This window comes from Populus alba, chromosome 4 (genome assembly GCF_005239225.2).
Source record: "Populus alba chromosome 4, ASM523922v2, whole genome shotgun sequence".
NCBI lineage: Eukaryota > Viridiplantae > Streptophyta > Magnoliopsida > Malpighiales > Salicaceae > Populus > Populus alba.
The window spans coordinates 8183700-8202463 of NC_133287.1; the positions used below are offsets into that span (position 1 = coordinate 8183700).

Below are 18764 nucleotides of genomic sequence, written 5' to 3' on the forward strand. Positions count from 1 at the left end.
TTAAAATTAATAATAGATAAACCCACAACTTAAAAAACTCATGATTTAAAAGATAAAAATAAGTAAAACTGACTAAATAAACTCGTAACCTAAGAAAATATTATCCAATGTCAAAAACATCAACAATATTATTTAAAAATAAAAAACAATTATTTTTAAAAATAAATTTTATTTATATAAAAAAAATCTAAATGAATTAGCATAACATCTTGAAAAAAAAAACTCTAAAAAAACTTGTATTAAAAAATAGCATGATAAACCCATGATTTGGATTATAAGACCGATATGAACTTATAGAAAACAAATGCAAAGCGATAAGATCTTATGAAGCTGAATCTTCAACAAATCAAATGTTGAAAGATAAAATAAAAAAAATATACATAAAAGAATCTAAAAAATAAGGATGGAAAAAAAAACATTTATTAGAGAACAAATAAAAATTTGATTTGATATGCGCTTCATAGTGGGTTATAATTTTTCTTTCTAAAAACAAACTTGAGTATACAGGCTATTTTGATATGTATTTTTTTTTACATAATAAAAATTATAAATATAAATTGAAAAGTTTATTCAAACATCTAATAATCATCTATGTAAATAAATAAATAAATAAAAATTATTAACAATAACTAAAAGAAAAACTGAAAAAAATTGAGAGATAGACGTAGATCAAGATATTTGATCTTGCAAAATAAGATATTTATCCGTTTATGTCCACTAAATTTGTTCATTAAAATCAATAAAAAATAACATAAATAAAAACACATATGATACATAATGAATAAAAAAAGAAAAAAAAAGTATGCATGGCCAAACATATAAAAAAATATTATTTCAAAATAATTATTTTTTGTACAAAACAAAACCTACTTGTATAAAGTAAAATAAAAAATCAGCAAAAATTAAACACAAAACAAAACAAGTTTTTTAAAAATACCTTTATTCAAAAACAGCTTGAAAAACTTTTGGTTTGGGTAATAAGGTTGAGACAAACTGATAAAAAAAAAATATGAAGGTAACAATAGAACAATTTTTTTAAAACAATGTGGAATGATAAAATTGTAAAATAAAATGAGGAAAAAAATAATTTCCCACCATATTAATAGTTAAAACTTGTGACCCGTGTTATTAAATTGGAAGCATGACAAATGGGAAAATCGTGAAACTTAATCCCAAATAAATCAAACACTGAATGATGTAACCGGGAAAAATACCAGCCACATTAAAAAATTTAATTAAAAAATAAGGGTGGAAACCAAAATAAAAAATAAATTTGTGGGCATTAAAAAAATAAATTATAGGATTAAATTGAAAATAAAAAATCAATTAACAAAAGGAAAAAAAAAAAACATAGAGGCTAAATTTTTTTTAAAAAAAACTTAAACTTTAATTGAATGATGAAATTGAATACTAATAAAACTTTAACAAAAGAATAAAGACTGAATAGAAGAGAATAATAAATGACAAATTATAATTTAAGGACTAATTTAAAAGCATAAAAAACTTTTCTAAAACGGCCAAGGATGGAAATAAGCACTCAAAAACACAAGGACTAAAATTGAAAAACAAAAGGAAAAGAGGTCAAACATGTACTTTAACTAAAAGAAAGAGAAATGTAGGAAGAAGAAAGAAGAAACAACCACTGCCAACAAACCACTGGTCAACCACTGATACACTTCATACCAGGAGGAAGAGCACATAGCGACGCTCCTAGTGAAACAACGAAAGGCCATTTTTAGACAAATAGTGGTGTCACACGCGTCGTCGAAAGAGCATGGACACCACTAACAGTTTTTTTGAATTTAATATTAAATTACTAAAAAGCCTTCCATAACCCTAGAAATAACAAATAAACCAATGTGAAAGTATTTAAATACCCCTAAAATGCATAGAAGCTATTTTGTCGTATTAAAGGCAAATAAGTATTTTACTTATTTTAAAGTTTGTACAAAGTAAAAAAAAAAAAAAAAAAACCGTGGTCAATAGGTTTAAATTTTGTTGACTTTGGAGGTAAAAGAGTATTTTTATTGTACAAAATTATCTAAAAGGAGAATAATACCCTTGTTCAATCTTTTAATGAACAATGGTTTTGTGCGAAAGACCAAAGTACCCTTATATCCTAGCCTTTCAACTTTTCACTAAGGGGCACAAAGGTAAATTCAATGTAGAAATCCATAATAAATTGTGTTTATTATTATAGTGAATTCACCACATGTTTTAGAGTTTTGTTAAATTATAGAGTCAATAATAGTCTAATAAATGAATTTTAAAGTGGGAAATGATTGATTATTAAGAGGAAAGAAATCAAATAGTTATTGTTAATTAATGATTATGTTTGGTGGATTAATCAAGATGGAAATATATGGTAGTTAAAGAGACTCATCCCAGCTCATGACCGAATCTAAGGTTGGCTCATGAGTTAGGTAGAACAAAATAAAGGTCATAAGTTGGTTTCCTCAACTTGCAAATCAATGGGTTGACACAAGTTTATTGGTTATTTCTTTAAAAATAAATTGTACAAGATGGTGTTGTATTGGATATTAAAAATACAAAACTTGAATTTTTAATAAAAAATTGATCAAATCTAATCTAAATTTTCACCGGGTCACTCAGTTTTTAAGCTGACTTATCGAGTCATTAAGGTTTGTCTAAGACAACTACATGAATGGTCTAACATAAAAACTAGGTTAGTCAAAGGCTTGGGTCAATAGGTCAATCTATCAAGCTTAGGTTAGGTATCAAAACACGAAAATATTTTCTCAATTCGCATTTGATGCTTTTGCAAAAATATGTTTAAACTAAAATTAATATTTTTCTATATATGTTTTAAGCATTAATATATCAAGATTATCTAAAAGATATCAATTAAAAACACTTTTAAATATAATGTAACTATTTTACCCAACATTGCTTTAATCATATTTTAACGTTAAAGTTATGATTGCATGTCTTTATTTATCAAGTGTAAGTCCATTTCATGAAACACTTATTCTTTCTTCTTTTTGTAAATATGCGATAACATATGAGATAGATGATAATTATAAGATTATTTATAAAAGCTAAAACACCAATGAAAACACATACATTGTAGCACGTAAGTGAAAACAATATTCACTAAAACAATGTTTGTGGTTTTGCAATTTCTACCAAAAAAATATTAACACTAATTATTAGAGATATTGAAATCTCTTTATACATCTATTAGTTATTATTAAATTAATTACGAAAAAGTATGTTTTTTTTTAAAGCATAGAAACAACCAAAATACTTTTAAAAACAAAAAAAAATAAAATTAGTATAAAGGTGATTTTTTGTTTTTTCACAATAGTTTTTTTCATTATTATCAAGATAGATGAGAAACAATTTAATTTTTGATCACATATAAAAAATAATAAAAAATAAAATAACAATAAAACAATCAAAACGTCGTTAAAAGAAAAAAAAAATTAAAATTGGTATCAAAGAGGCTTTTTTGTCTTTTCACAATTTTTTATTTATTATTATCAAATAATTTTAGGGGCAATTTGATATTAAATTGTATCTAAAAAAAATGATATATGCGCGTGTGACGAACTTACTAACATATGATTAACACCTATGCAATTCTGATAGCATATGTGGCACCTATCAAATTCAAAAATACTCTTTCGTAATATTGTTGGAAGCACCATTACATCATTTTCTTATTTGTATGGTGTGTGTCAGCAATGGTAGGATGGTTTGTTACTGGTGGGCTATGGTTTTTTTTTTTTTTTTGCTTTTTTTTTCCTCTCATCCTTTAAAAATACAGTTTGATTCCTTTTATTGTTGGTATTTCAACTTTAGTCCTTATTTTTTTTTATTTCTAGTTTTTGTTATTGTTTTTTTTTTTTGTAGAAGTTTTTTTTTTTTAATTTCATCATTCAGTCCCAATTTGTCATATATTATTTTTTCTAATTTGGTCCTTATTCTTTTAATTGATTTTTCTTTTCATATTTTACCCTTCAATAAAAAAAAATTGATTGTATTTCTTATTTCAATTTTGATCCTCATTCTTTTAATTATTTTTTTGTGTCCTTTTATTAAATTGATTTATTCCTTTTAATTTTACCCTTCAATCAAAAATAAAAATTTATCTTGTATTTCTATTTTAATCCTTATTTTTTTTAATAACTATTTTTTAATCATTTTGTATAATTAAAATTTTTTTTTCAATTTTATCCTTCAACATTTGATTGATTGAAAATTAGGTTTCATGATTTTTTTAGATACGGTGTTTTCAGTCTAATAACCTGAGTCACATGTTTAAAAAGTTCACATAAATTGAAATTGTTTTTTTTTTTTTTTAAAAAAAAAAAGCTTTGTGGTTTTCATTGTTTTCTTTTCTATTTGGTTATCTTGATCTTATGATCCGAGTCACAAATTTGATGGGATAACTTAGGCTTGCTTGACCTTGATTATCGAAAATTACATGTTTATTATGTTAAATTTTATTTGTTCAAGTTGATTTTTTAGTTTCTTTTGTATCTAATTTTATCATTTCACATTTAATAAACTGGAAATTAAGCATCATCATTCTCTTCTTTAAAGAAATATATATTTTTTCTCATGTTATTGTGATTATTTTTTTTAATTTGATTTATCTATTGTTATTTTTTTTAATCTAATTAAAAAAACCAATTTATTTGACTCAATTAACTTGAGTCACAATTTTTTTTGTTTTTTTAAAAAGCATTTGCAACATATTAACATTATTTTTTATATAAAAATAAAAATTACGCCGGCTGTATAACACGTGTCTACAGTTAACAGATTCTAAGAGGAATAAATTTACAAGAAATTAAAACAACCATAGAGAGTGGTTGTTTCATATTCGTGCCATTTTATGATCGATGATCATAATTAAAGTGTTGTGAAAGATATATAATGTCAAAACCTTAATCATGCAGAATTAAGATTTATCTCCTCCCATGGTAATAATATACACTAGAAATCAAAACAACCCAAGCATGCACGTGAAAGAGCAGCATCCGGACATGAATTTCCTAGGCACCGCTAGGCAGCAGATGCCATATCAAGAGAAGCCAAGATACAACAAGACAAAAGTCATCCCCATCATGTTTGTCGGACTTTTTTATTGTTTAATAATATGATAGGAAAGTAATTTTAAAAATTATTTTTTTTTACATCAAGATATTAAAATTATTGAAAAATACATAAAAAGTATCAATTTAATTCCTTTTTAAATGAAAAACAATTTAAAAAACAGAGGTTAACACAATTACAACAAGCAAAACTAGAGCTATCAAACCGAGACTGATAAACCACGTACAACTATACGCTAGAATACCATGTAGTCAAGGTTTCTTGTAGAAAAAACCAGCATAAAACTCCACTAAGAACAGCATAGGGTGGAGACCAATCAGATAATAATCGAGATAAATGAGAGAATTCAAATTAGAAACTCGAAACTTAGACTAGTGCTGCTGAATCCTCAATCCCAAAAGATCAAGGGAATACCAAAATTTGATAGAACAATCTGTTTATCCACTACTGCAATCTAATGCATTTATTGTATTCTTACGCCACATTGCGGTGTCTGGATCAAATCTCAACTCCCATGTAGGCCAGTAGTGCAAATCCTGCTTTAGTGTTTGCACTTGTGGCTTCCCATCCAGGTCAACGGTCTTTACACGCACACACTCATCAGGTCCTAGTTCCTGATGCAAAAAATCATGAAACATATTTCCAGAAATTAAAACGCATGCAACAATATAAAAAAAAACAAATGCAGCAAAATCAAGTTTGTTCTAGTTTCTTTTTTGAAGACTTGAGAACCAGAAACCTCAATGATGTTACTGTTAAACTCTCATATTTCTGAGATATTCTGATAAGAAAGTAACATTGATCCGAGACGAAATGCTTTCGGGCCGAAAGAACTGTAGCCATACCTTTACCACATTAGCAAAGGCATCTAAATCAGAAGTTGGTTTTCCATTGACTTGAACAATCCATTTACAAGCACGTAGACAGTATCTATCTGCAGGACTTCCAAGAGACCACCTGAAAAAATTATAAATAGTTGTCATTGAAGATAAGATGCTGTAACTGGTTATCATTGAAGCGGAAATACGAGTCAACACAAACTTTCCTTCTATGCCACTCCTCAGACATTCGAGGAATTCTGGTAGGATGGCTTTTGTTGAAAGAAAGCCATGTGTCTAGGATGCAATATTCTATGTTCTTACAAAGCTAAACTTAACAAATCTAACAATCAACATTTGCTTGTTCCCAGGATTACAGCTCTGAGTCTACCAGTTAATTAGCTCAGTGTATAAGCAATCCACCAACATTTTAGGCCCAACTTGTCGATTAAAAAGATGTCAACTAATCAACTTCTTATTGGAGGCCATGTAATGCGTTCTTGCATTACAGCAACAACTACCACTGAGCCGCAATCCCAAACTAGTTGGGGTCAGCTATGTGGATCCTTTTGTGCCTTTTTCACACGACCATATAATGCATTTTTGCATTAAAATAAAGGAAATCCCACAAGTAGTTTTCATCACTGTCAGGCTGTTGTTATTCCCAAGGAGACAGGAAATTCTGAGACCAAGAAATCCTTACTTTGTCACAAATACTCCATAACCTTCATCAGGAAGAAATCCAAGAGTACGCACTGCTGGATGAGAATCCTGAACAAGACACCCACACCAACTTATCGCTCGTGTGGTGCCATTCCCATCTCTAACATCTGTTCCAACAAGAAGATCGACTTCACGTCCCTGGCAAGCCACACAAAAGACATAATCAAATAAATTATTTTCACATTAATGACATATTAGAAGATACGTGCATTCATTTCTAGCAAGAAAATTACAATACTTCTTTCTGATCAGTTCAAACAGTCATTATACATACTTACCTGGCGAAAGACGGTAATTTTAAGCTTCCCATCACTGTCACCACACTCCTCTAATGCTTGACAAGCATTTTCTATGTCACGGAAGCAAGTAATTGACTCATTGTTGACTGCCAACAACATGTCACTTTGTTTTAATACGTTCTCAGCTTTAGATCCAGCATAACTACCTTCTACACACAAAACTTGTCGTCTAACTGGATCTTTCTCATCAAGTGCCTACAGTAAATAACAGTTAATAGTTGATATTCAGAATAATAAAAGGCCCTTAACCTACAAAATTTTTCTGCAAAAGTATGCTAAGTTCAAGATCAGTCACCCAGCATGTGAAAGACTGGAAAATGCTCACTCTTTACAACTCAAGGTTTTAGCAGTCTGCAGTCATGGTATTAATTGGAACAATCTTCTTTGGAAATGTTATTTATTTGAAAAGCACATAACCGAAAAATTACAGACTAGTATAAATTTCTGTTTACAATTACATGCTTCCAAGGCCTAAGGAATATTATGCGAATACAGCACACAAGCAAAGATAGGTGAAATAAAAATATTGGACCAGGAAGAAAGCATACTTGAATCCAATCATTGCTGAGACCGAAATTCCGGGCCTCCGAAAGCAACATGGGACAAAGTGAAACCTCCAAAGTCCTAACAAGTGGCATTCCCCTTTTGACACCATTTATGAGAAGAGATGGCCCATTTCCACCACATACAATACTGTCAACTATTTGGCTGATCATATATATTGGGATACCTCGAACAAATTGATAATCCTGTGATGTAATGCCAACAGATTTTGGTTGAAAATGGAGGTTCAATAATTGTAAATGCCAGGATAACAAAGCAAACTATGAGAAGCAAATTAACCATGAAACCTGATTTGAAAAGCTCCCCCATAGAGCCCGCGCCTTTCCACGCTCATCACACAGCACACCAGTGAATTCACTGCCAAAACCTGAAATGCCACATAAAATAAGACATTTGAAACCAATATAAACCAAGACTTGGGAAATTAAGATCTGTTCTCTTACCAGAATCAAGTTCAATCACTTCCATATTTGTTGCTCCATACCGTGGACGATCAACTTGGTGAACATATAATGCGAGACATGGATTTGTTATGGTAGATTTCCTAGACTGTGCTCGTAGGTTTTTACTTAATCCAACAAGATACACTCTATCTCCCCGACATAGTGCAGGCTCTGTCTCAAAAGGTACAAACATGATCCTTACAGTGAGCAGCTTGGAGATATATAATAATACAATTACTTGCTAAGCAAAAACGTACAAGCAAAAAATAGGCAAATAATGCTGAAATGAAAGGGAGTTATCAAGCAAGCGTAAACAAGTAAAAGGGCCAAGGTAGATTATTTTTGGATGTGATTCTATAAGTCAGCTAGTCTGAAGTTTTTATTTGTGGATTTAAATTTGCCTCGTAACTGCTCATAATAGTCAGTGGTAAGACTAGCAATTATTTGGTGATTGTAAGATTTTCAATGTTGATTGCTTCTTTCAATGACTTAAATGAGTCAAGCTTGAGTTTTTCCTTGGAAGCAAACTCACTGAGCTATGCTCAAGTCAAAATTTTATTGAGTGGAGATGACCTTGAATTTTTCCTAGAAAAGCTCAAAAAGCTTGAATTTTGGCTCTGGTTTTCTTTTTACCAGCTCCAGAAAAACCCTCATCCTCTGGGAAAAACCCTCGTCTTTCCTCCTCGTTCACTCCATGGTTTAGAAGAACCATATTTATCAGACAAAATTTTTAACTATAAAGCTGAAATGTGAAGATTCGCTTTCTGCAACTAAACAAAATAGCAGTTTGGAATTTAAAGGCTAAAGAAACTCACACTTTGTCATATAATATCACTAGAGAATAAATGCATAATTAAACGCACCTGGAAGTAGTTCAGCAGCATGAACCATTGAAGCACCATCAGCTCCAAGAGCAGAGGGGTCATAACCAACAAGAGCAAAATTGTAAACTGGATGAACAAACACAACCTGCAATGGAGTTTAGGCAGTAAATGAAAGAACCAACAATGGTTTCCAGCATCTCTACTTCTCAGAATCTTACCTCCCCAGGGATTTGAATAGGAAATGCAGCAAATGATAGCATCACATCACATGCAGATATTTCAACTGTGTTCTTGTCAATTGCAACCAACCCCATACATTGAGAATGATGCACGATAACACCAGTCCCAGAAGATGCCACTGACTTGACACCATCAAGCAAACAAGATGGTGGGACATCAACCTGAAAGTATAAAGATGTATTTACTTCATTAATGAGATAGATTTAAAAGAGAACAAAGATTGGTAGTACACTCTTAAAAAGCACTAAGACACCATGGTAATGTAAGCTCTCACAAGAAACATTTATGGAGAGAAATTCTAATCATTCAACATCATTTGCAAGAAAAGCATAAAAAGAAGCATTATAACAAGGATGGAGAACCCAAAAAGTCAACACAGCAGCACCTAATATTAGATAAAAGGTGGCATATGAGCTTCATAAAAAGGTAGATTGCTAATGGCATTGTGCTCCTTTTGGGTTGAGGTCATTACTGAGAAAGCTTGGTGAAAATTCCACAGAAATTAAGGTCATGCTATCCATTGTAAGGTACTGAATAAAATGGCTCCCAGCTCACTCCAACATGAACAATAAGCTTATTAAAAAGAAGTGGTGAACTGAATTCTACATGTTTGAACAACAAATTAAGGGTCTATTTTCAAAAATCAGTATCAAGTTAAGCATGCTCAACATGATGATGAATATTTAAGGGACATCCAACATGATTGTTATTTGTGCAATCTAAAGAGTAAAGTTGCATGCCCCTTCAATATTCATCATCAAGTTGAGCGTGGCAAAAGTTTTTTCTTCCAAGGAAAAGAAATTCATAAAGCTATATCAGGAATGAATACAGAGGTTTCAGAATAGATTACTAGAAGTCAAAGCATTTTAGTGAAAGCAGGCTGCTGATTCAAGGCGATTGTGAGATAAAACTTGTTAGATATTACCTCGAGCGTGACTAAAGCTGGCTCTATCAAACTTTCTGCAAATGAAGCAGTTGAAGTTGCAGTTTCAATGCCATTCAACACTGTTTTTTCTGTGGTACTTGGATCCTTCAATTTAATTTCTCCAATTTCACGAGAAGAACAGTTGGCAGCGACAATTTCCTTAGAAGAAATATGCCCCTGTTCTTGGCACTCCTTAGTTTTAGCATCGTATTCTTCTCCAGAATGGGCTTCCTTAGAAATATGTCCATTACTGTCTTCTATCTTCACAACACCATTTGTCAACTCCTGTTTCTTAGATTGATGCATATGTTTTGCCAGAGTAGATTCACCAGATAATGAAGAAGATTGAATTTTTGGACGTTGTTCAGCATCACTGCTACAAGATGACAGCTGCAGGAACTTAGGTTGAATAGCAGGCCTCGCTATCCATAAACCCGAACTATCATCCCGAGTGTATATCTTTGGAGCATCGTACCATTCATGGCAATCGATACAGACTATCACCGACTGCAGGCATCACAGCAGTTAACAAAAATCCACCAATATCCTAAACACAATCACCAGAATAAAAGGGCAAACGATGCATGAGGACACACCCAAGCACACATGAACAGGCTTGAACACACTCACTCAAGCACAAGTGCACGGACACAGAGAGATCATCCAAATTTCTATTCTAAAAATTAGAATTCTCACTTCCTCAGGCACCCAATATTTATATTCAATTATCCATTGATTTACGCAAAGAAAAGAAGAGTTGATCTGTATTGTTCAGAAATAAAGAATACACAGAAGACCATATATCTGAAAACTTAAACAATAAAAAAAAATGCAGTGCATAACAACATATCCACTAGGTAACATTTTCCTCAGCAGCTCATGCATTGCATACCTTCGCTCGATGACGATCATTGTGCCTTATATACTCCAATGGCACTCGAGCACCCCTGGATAGCTTAGAGAAAACCGAGATTAGTTCTTCTAGTTGTGATATCTCAACACCAGAAAACTTCTTAATGATGGCATGGCAAGGAACTTCAGATCTCTGTAGCATATATCTGCAGACCATGACAGTTATATCCCAACATCAGCAAAAAAACTTAATGATGGCATGGCAAGGAACTTGAACTGAAATCTGCATCCATGTTTTTTTTTCCTCTCAATTTTTCTTCTCTTTCAGTCTCAAATCCGACAAGCAGATGTTCAGGATATATTAATCCTTGAATCCAGGGCAATTTAAATTGTTTTAATCATCAAAACAAAATGAGGTACTTACATTATCAATAAAGAAAAAGCTTGCTAAGAAAAATATAGATTACATTAAGCAAATGCTACATGCATTCAGATAAGGCATTTCAAGCTACTGAGATAGAGACAACTGATTCTACATACTAGCCTATAGTTTTCTATCACTTTGATTCAGGTAATCAAATAAATGAAAGAGAAGCCAAATTAAAATTGTGAAAAGATCTGGATAAACTGACCCAGGTTCTGCAACATATACAAGACCACATTGGATAGAGAAGTTTCTGGCCTGTTTCACACAAAAAAGTTGCACATGTCAAGATGTTCACAGTAATGAGAAAACATACGCATTTACAAGCAGAATAAAAATATGAGCATCAGTTTTAAGTACTTCAAAGTAATGCTATCTGAATAAATAATTTAATCCACCCTACCTGTTGATAAGACAATGGGTGTATCACTGCACCGCTTACTTCTAAGAAATGATTAGGAGTTATTGTGTGTAAATCCTGAACCTGAAGTGAAAGATAGAAATATGACAAGTCCTCCTTTGTAAGAAGCTAAGGAAATATGGAACACAAATGATCCTGGGAGAGGAATGTGAACAAATAATAACACCAATATAGATTAAGGGGGTGTTTGGGGGTTGCAGTGCAACTTGCTTTTCACCAAATTTTGATTTTGGTTTTGCTTAAAATTATTTTTTTTATATTTTTGAATCGTTTTAATGTGTTGATGTCAAAAATAATTTTTTTTAAAGAAAACCTTATTTTGATTCATTTCTAAGCGAAAAACAATTGTTACCACACTCATAAACACCCTAAAATATGAAACCATGAAGCAGGATACAAATACGAGATATGGCACCAATGACCAAACAACAGAAACACATAAACATGAGAGCATGTTGTTTGACACTTGAAACCCTATCCAATCAAGATGATATGAAAGTCATACTAAAACAAGCTATTTAAAGAATTTTCTCTCGTGAAATTAGAAGCACCAAATAAGTTTAGATAATTATTAAGTTAGTGTTCAACTTACCGTTAAATTAATAGTCAATGATATGCCACCCCTTTCAATCTGTAACCCAATCTTTTGATCAACATTGTCATCCAATAATGTCTCCAATTTCAAAAACCGAGTAGTTAACTACACAGAAAAATTCATCAAACAATGTATTTCAAACTCTATGCAATATGAAAATAATCAAAAGATTGTTGGTTTAAAATGAAACGTCTTCTATATTTTCCATAGAATTCCAAATTTTGACACATGTAACATAGAAAAATCAGATGATGTACCTTTAAAATCTTACAAATGAATTCACTCTGGAACTAATGAGAACAAAAACAGAAAGGCAATTTGAAGTGCCTAACATCTCATATACTTTAATTTTCATAGCAAGTTCTTTAGAGAGAACATTCACTGTGGAGCTAATGAGAACAAATACATTTTTTTACCATTGTCTTGAGACTACTATTTACTATAGCCCCCGCTATAACAAATGCAGCCTCGTACTGTTAACGAGGTCTTTAGGGGAGAGAGCTCTGATACACATGCACAATCAGACAAGGAAAAAGGAGCACCAAAACTAGAGCTATAATGCATATATAAGGCAAGAGGACGTCATGAAAAGTCCTCTATTTGCAACAGCTAGCTAGAATTCACATTCATGGGTTAAGATTGCTCATTGCAATTAACCAAGACTCAAGAAAGTTGTGTGAATAAAGGAATAACTTACTTCCCCATCCACGGAAACAAGCATATCCCCTGGCTCTAGTTGCCCATAAGCTGGACCACCTGGCACCTATAGAAGTCCATGATCATAGAAGCAATAAAAGTAAGCAAGTGTTGCTAAAGAAATTCTTCATTGACAATTTGGAATCTGAAAGCACAAAGTATGCTCACCACAGAGTCGACGACAAGCATTCCGGTTTCACCTAGTAAAGGCGCATGTCGTACCATCTAAAAAGTTAATAGCAGAATGAGAAACCTATGAATATTCCAAGCAATTACTCATGAGAAAGAAATACCTGCTCTGTTTCACTTCGAAGACCAAGTCGGCGTGTCTCATCAAATCCTTTATGGCGAAATGTTACCTATATCATAAATCACTATATTATGTTGAATCGAAAGGGAAAAAAAAGAGCCTTAGATAGTGTAACCATATATGAAAATAAGACAAGCAAAACATCAATATTGCTAAGAACAAGAATATGGGATTGATCCATCTCAATGGGGAATATTATTTTGAGGAAGGCCATAATGGAAAACTACTTTTAAGATTATTTAGCACGCACGCTTACGTATCTACATTTGTTAGCAAAACTTGACCATATTAGCACTTTGTTGACTTTAAAGAGTTGAGACATAACATTGAAAAACAAAACTAAGTTGAGTACTTGAACATTTAAACTTAAGAGTTCACTATTCGTTTTGTGATTCTCCTGGTTAAAAATGTGCAGAAACCCTACATCTTCCAATTTCACAAAGACCACCAATCACAACAATTTTGGAAGTAATATAAACAACGGACCTGAAGTGTACCACGAGGTATAGATATTGTCTCCCATTTATTGGCACGAGCATCTTTGCACTTCTGAAGAAGTCTCAATGCCCTAACAACCTGAAATTAAGCAAACATATATGTCAGTTCCCAAGAAATGTAGAATTTTGTTCAAAAGCTTATATGTTGAAAACCAAACACATGAATAATTAAGAGCCTAAGATTTTAGAGTTGAATTCACAGAAGAGTTTTGTTCTTGAGTGAGACTCTACATTATTCAACTTTATATTTCCCAAGAGGATATTATTCGGAAAAATTATGCACTTTAATTTGTGTTTATAGGTGACATAAAAAAAGAACAAAAAAAAAAACACGGAGCTTGCTGTTTTATTTACTAAAATCTCGAGAGTCATCTCCATTAAATTCATATCTTGCTGCAAGAGTTGCAGTGCATTTTAGATAGCTCCTTAACCACAAAATAATAAATAGGCCCCTAAGTAATAGAATACTCACTCTCTCTAAAGGTAAATAGAAGGCTGACGAACTTGATGAACTGCTCCCAGCATTCAAGGCCACTGCCCTACCTTGCTTATCAATTACAGGGGAACCACTGGAACCAGGCTTAGTTCCAGATGCTGCCTGAAATTAAATGGTACCGAACATGAAAAGCAGTCTATTAAATAACCATGAAGCCGGATTTATTTATAGTCACAGATTCCTACTAGAAACTAAGAAGCAATTGACAATATAGAATCTCACATTCATAAGATTGCGGGCTTAGGTCTTTTATCAAAGAACCATCTTAACCTAATAACTTAAACTATTAGGTGAGGTCAAAAGATACGATTTATATTATTTTCTAAGATACCACATCAAGTGGGCGTTAAACTTGCACAAGTCCACACTACCTTGTACTTTATTTTTATAAAATAAATGGAGATAATGAGATTCGAACTCGTGACTACTTGATCATTAATGCTTTAATACCATGTCAAAAACCATCTCAACTCAATAACTTAAACTGTTAGGTGAAGTCCCAATATATAATTTTATATTATTCTCTAGCATTTATCATTATGAATTCGATAATGATTTGAGTAACACAAATAATTTGGCCTTTAATTGGTAGCATTGAATAAACTACTTACTTGCAGGTAGAAGGTATTGAAGTCATTATAACCATCTCTGCACCAAACAACAGTCACCATTAAAAGAAAGTGTGTGAAGTGCTGAAGAACAGCCAAGAAAAATCTTCCATATTATCATAGACTAACAACGCTACTGTGATTACTAATTCATTGCTCTCTATAGTTCAAAACTCTAGAGGGCCAAGTAACAGCCACAGTAAACCTAATGCACCATATCCATGTTTATCAAATTTTAAAATCATTACATGAAACCATAGCCGAAACCATCTGTTTCGTTCAAATTCGCAGCTATAAATGTGTTTGAATATGACCCTCTTCCATAAATATGCGGACAGTGCATTTGTAGATTGGGAGTATTGAACCTATAGCATAGTCAAGAAAAGTTAACCCCAAGATTACAGAGAAAAAGAGTTACAATGTTAGGGAGCGGGAGCAAGCCCTACACTGCAGAAAAATGACAACTTTTGGGAGATACATATTGGCTCAAAATCGTAACTTGATAAAAAGAGCAAAATCGATAACTGGGATGAAGCCATTTATGTATATATAATCCTAATGCCTATCATCCAAGAAGAGTATTGAAGAGAATACATTTACCATACTTTTCATAAGTAGGAGCATTTCGATCAAGGCGAGCAAGGATACCAGGCAAAATGGAAACCTGTAAACAGAAGACTTTATCACCATAATAAAGTAGTAACAGGAAGTGATTTGCTCACCAAGAAGAAACCAACAATCTGCTGTCTCAAGGACAAAATATGTGCCAAGTTCGAACCAAAATAGCCGTTGAAAATGCATATTCCCTTTCAAATTTTGCTTCAAAGTAACAAAGCAATATAAACACATCCAGTAACTTCAAACGTGAAGAGGTAAATATATACCTTCTCAGAACTATCATTTCCAATAACTCTGATTTCCAGTCCAACAGAAGCAGCCTCAGGGGCAAGAGGAATCTCCTCATAGTTCAAAAATTGTATCGCACCAGGATCATAAGAAAAGAATCCAAAATCATGGACCTGATAGGAGAAAACATGTGTGCAAAAGAAATTACTGCATTATATGTTTCATCATTGAGTCCCAGTGGATCTTGGGCCAAATAATAAAAGTAGTCCTCCTTCGTATTCCTTGTCTCATGCATGTGCATAGTTAATGCCCAATTCCCAGCTTCTGCTTTTAAAATTATTTTTTAAATGAAAAATAGATATATATTTAGGTATATTTTTTTAGTTTTAATATGCTAATATTAAAAATAAAAAAAATAAAAAATATTATTTTAATTGAAAAATATCAAGAATCACATTACCAAACAATCACTTGGTTGCTACATGTTGACATGAAAACCATGATTTAGACCTCTACTTTAATTGAATTTTAAATTGAATCGTAAAATATTAATAAGTTGTCCTGAAAAAAACCAAATTTAAAGTTGGTTTGATCAACATAAAAATAAAAAAAATAAAAAAAATATTGTTTTAATAAAAATAATTAATCATAATTCATTTAGCAGCACAATGAGTGACTCTAGGTGATGGTTGATTGGTATGCAAAATCAAAAACTTTAATTTATTTTACAAAGTTTTAAGAACTACAATTTCATTGCCGACTTGCGGAAAATAAAAAACTCTACAATACAAGTATAAAACACTTTTAATAGACTATGATTTTTATCATCCTACGTACCAAACTATTATTTTGTGACGGAGAAGGTGTGATTATAGAAGCATAATGAACCAAATTTTATGATTAAGATTATGCAACTCATGAAACCTTAAGTTAAAATTAATAATAATAACAAAAATAAATAAAAATAAAACTCACCGGATCTCTATATATTGGACGCAGTGGAGTTTCTTCGTTGCTTACAAATATAGCTTGGGCATTGACGGGGCCTTAAAAACCACATGCATTAAATAAATCTTTCAAATCGATAATTCTATAGGTAAATTTTTATTTTATTTTACTAATGTTTACATGGCAAAAAATATGACTACTACTTGGATAAAAAAAAATTTCATATATATTACGGGATCATGTCTTTAAGCATTACCCTTCTATCATTAGTAATTAATTACATAAATTAATATAGATCATGTAATATATTTCAAATTATTAACTCGGCATCTATACAACTTTTTCTAAAAACATGAAAATCTACAACGAAAACATTGAAAGGAATAAAACGTAAATCAATACAAAACATGTTTTTTTTTTGTTTTTTTTTTAAAGAGAGATAGAATTAACATGGTTAATGATCCTGATCACTTAATATCTATTATAACAACTGTTTTTTGTTTTCAAAAAAAAAAAAAAAAGGGTAGAAACGTAAAATAAGAACACAAGATATTCTGATTTGGGTATGGAAAACTATTTGGTTAGCATTTTCCCGCTTTCCCTATTCAGTTATCAACCAAACCAAACAGTTAATAATAATTTCAAAAATAAATAAATCATTTAAAAAATAATAATAATAATTTAGAAGAAAAAATCATAATCACAATTTACAACAACAGCAAAAATAGAAATAGTTAAAGAACATACCAGGATTGACAACATGTCGGTTAGTCAGGATAATACCGCGTTGCTTGTCAACAACGAACCCAGTGGCAGAGCCAGAGGAAGGAAGCTCAGTATCAAACGCACGACATGTCGTTGTTTGCAAAACCACCACCGCAGGGACAACCTTGTTGACGGTTTCAGCCCAATCATCGGCAAATGCTTCCTTCTCTGGTAGCAACGGCATGTCTGTTTGGAACCCCATATGATCACTCGATCGTTGGCTTTCGTTTTTAAGGTTTGAAAGAAGGAAAGAAAGCTCGAACTCTGAAGTGGCTGTACTTGACTCGAGCGTTTTAAGTCATTACAGAGCAGGTAGGTCAAGCACCGGTTTTTTTAGTTGACTTGAACATTTCTTTCTTTATTTTACTTTAATTATAAGACTAGTTTACGGGACAAAAGAATTTGAGGTATGTTTGTTCCGTGGAAAGTAGTTTTTAAAAAATTATTTTTTATTTTTTTTTGTGTTTGTTTGTTATTAAAAAAGTTGGTCAACGGAAAATACTTTTCAGTCAATAGAAAATATTTTCCGATCAATTTCAGTGAAAGAAAAATTTGACTTGGTTTTCAGGAAAGTGTTTTCCCTTTAACTGTGTTTATTTTCCAGAAAGTGGTTTCTGGAAAATCACTTTCCAAATTTTTTTGTGTTTGTTTGCCAGTAGGAAAGTTGGTCAATAGAAAACACTTTCCAGTAAAAGGAAAATTTGACTTGGTTTTCAGGAAAGTATTTTCCTGAAAAATTTAGGGGGAAAACACTTTCCAGAAGTTGTGAAAAATTTAGAAATGTCATTATTTGCTGATTATATCAAATTTGATCCTTAAAATTTTGATTGCTATATATATTTTATTTTGAATATTTATTTTTCAATTTCATCTCTTAAAATTTTATTTTTATATTAACTTTGGTCCTTATTTTTATAATTGCTATTTGCTTTTTCCTTATTATTTTTTTATTAAAATTTTTTATTTATCAAATTTAGTACTCATTCTTCTGATTGTTACTTATTTTATTTGAAATAATTTATGAAATGTTTGATTATTATTATTTTAATTTCTTCATCTTTCATTTTTTTTTAATTTTTTAGATTTGATCTCTATTATTTTGATTATTATTTATTTTATTTGAGATAATTTATGAAATTATATTTTTTTTTCAATTTCATTTTCATTCAACTTTTTAATTTGTAAGATTTGTTCCTCATTATTTTAATAAACTTGAGAAAAATAAAATATTAATAAGATATTTTCCAGCTCATTTTCCATAACATAACCAAACACTGGAAAGTATTTTCCAAAATGTTAAACAATTGTCGGAATTTCTTGGCAATGTATCTTTTTTTTTTTTTTGGAAAAATTCTCGGCAATGTTATGTAAGATGATCTCAAAAA

At 31.4% G+C, this 18764-nt stretch overlaps 1 protein-coding gene across 1 annotated transcript; it reads right to left on the bottom strand.

The window, feature by feature from the left end:
• Window positions 1-5333: 5333 nt before the first annotated feature.
• LOC118048983 (protease Do-like 7) lies at window positions 5334-17664 on the bottom strand. The gene is made up of 24 exons (XM_035058836.2): window positions 17362-17664; window positions 16642-16712; window positions 15705-15839; window positions 15426-15484; window positions 14824-14860; window positions 14189-14314; window positions 13706-13795; window positions 13203-13268; window positions 13078-13134; window positions 12911-12976; window positions 12211-12318; window positions 11601-11681; window positions 11406-11455; window positions 10814-10979; window positions 9922-10428; window positions 8975-9157; window positions 8796-8901; window positions 7933-8103; window positions 7777-7856; window positions 7474-7674; window positions 6905-7120; window positions 6607-6764; window positions 5931-6042; window positions 5334-5699 (listed from the first exon to the last, which is right to left on the bottom strand). The coding sequence occupies exons 1-24, from the start codon at window positions 17579-17581 to the stop codon at window positions 5523-5525; spliced, it is 3243 nt and encodes a 1080-aa protein (XP_034914727.1). The 5' UTR covers window positions 17582-17664; the 3' UTR covers window positions 5334-5522.
• Window positions 17665-18764: the final 1100 nt, after the last annotated feature.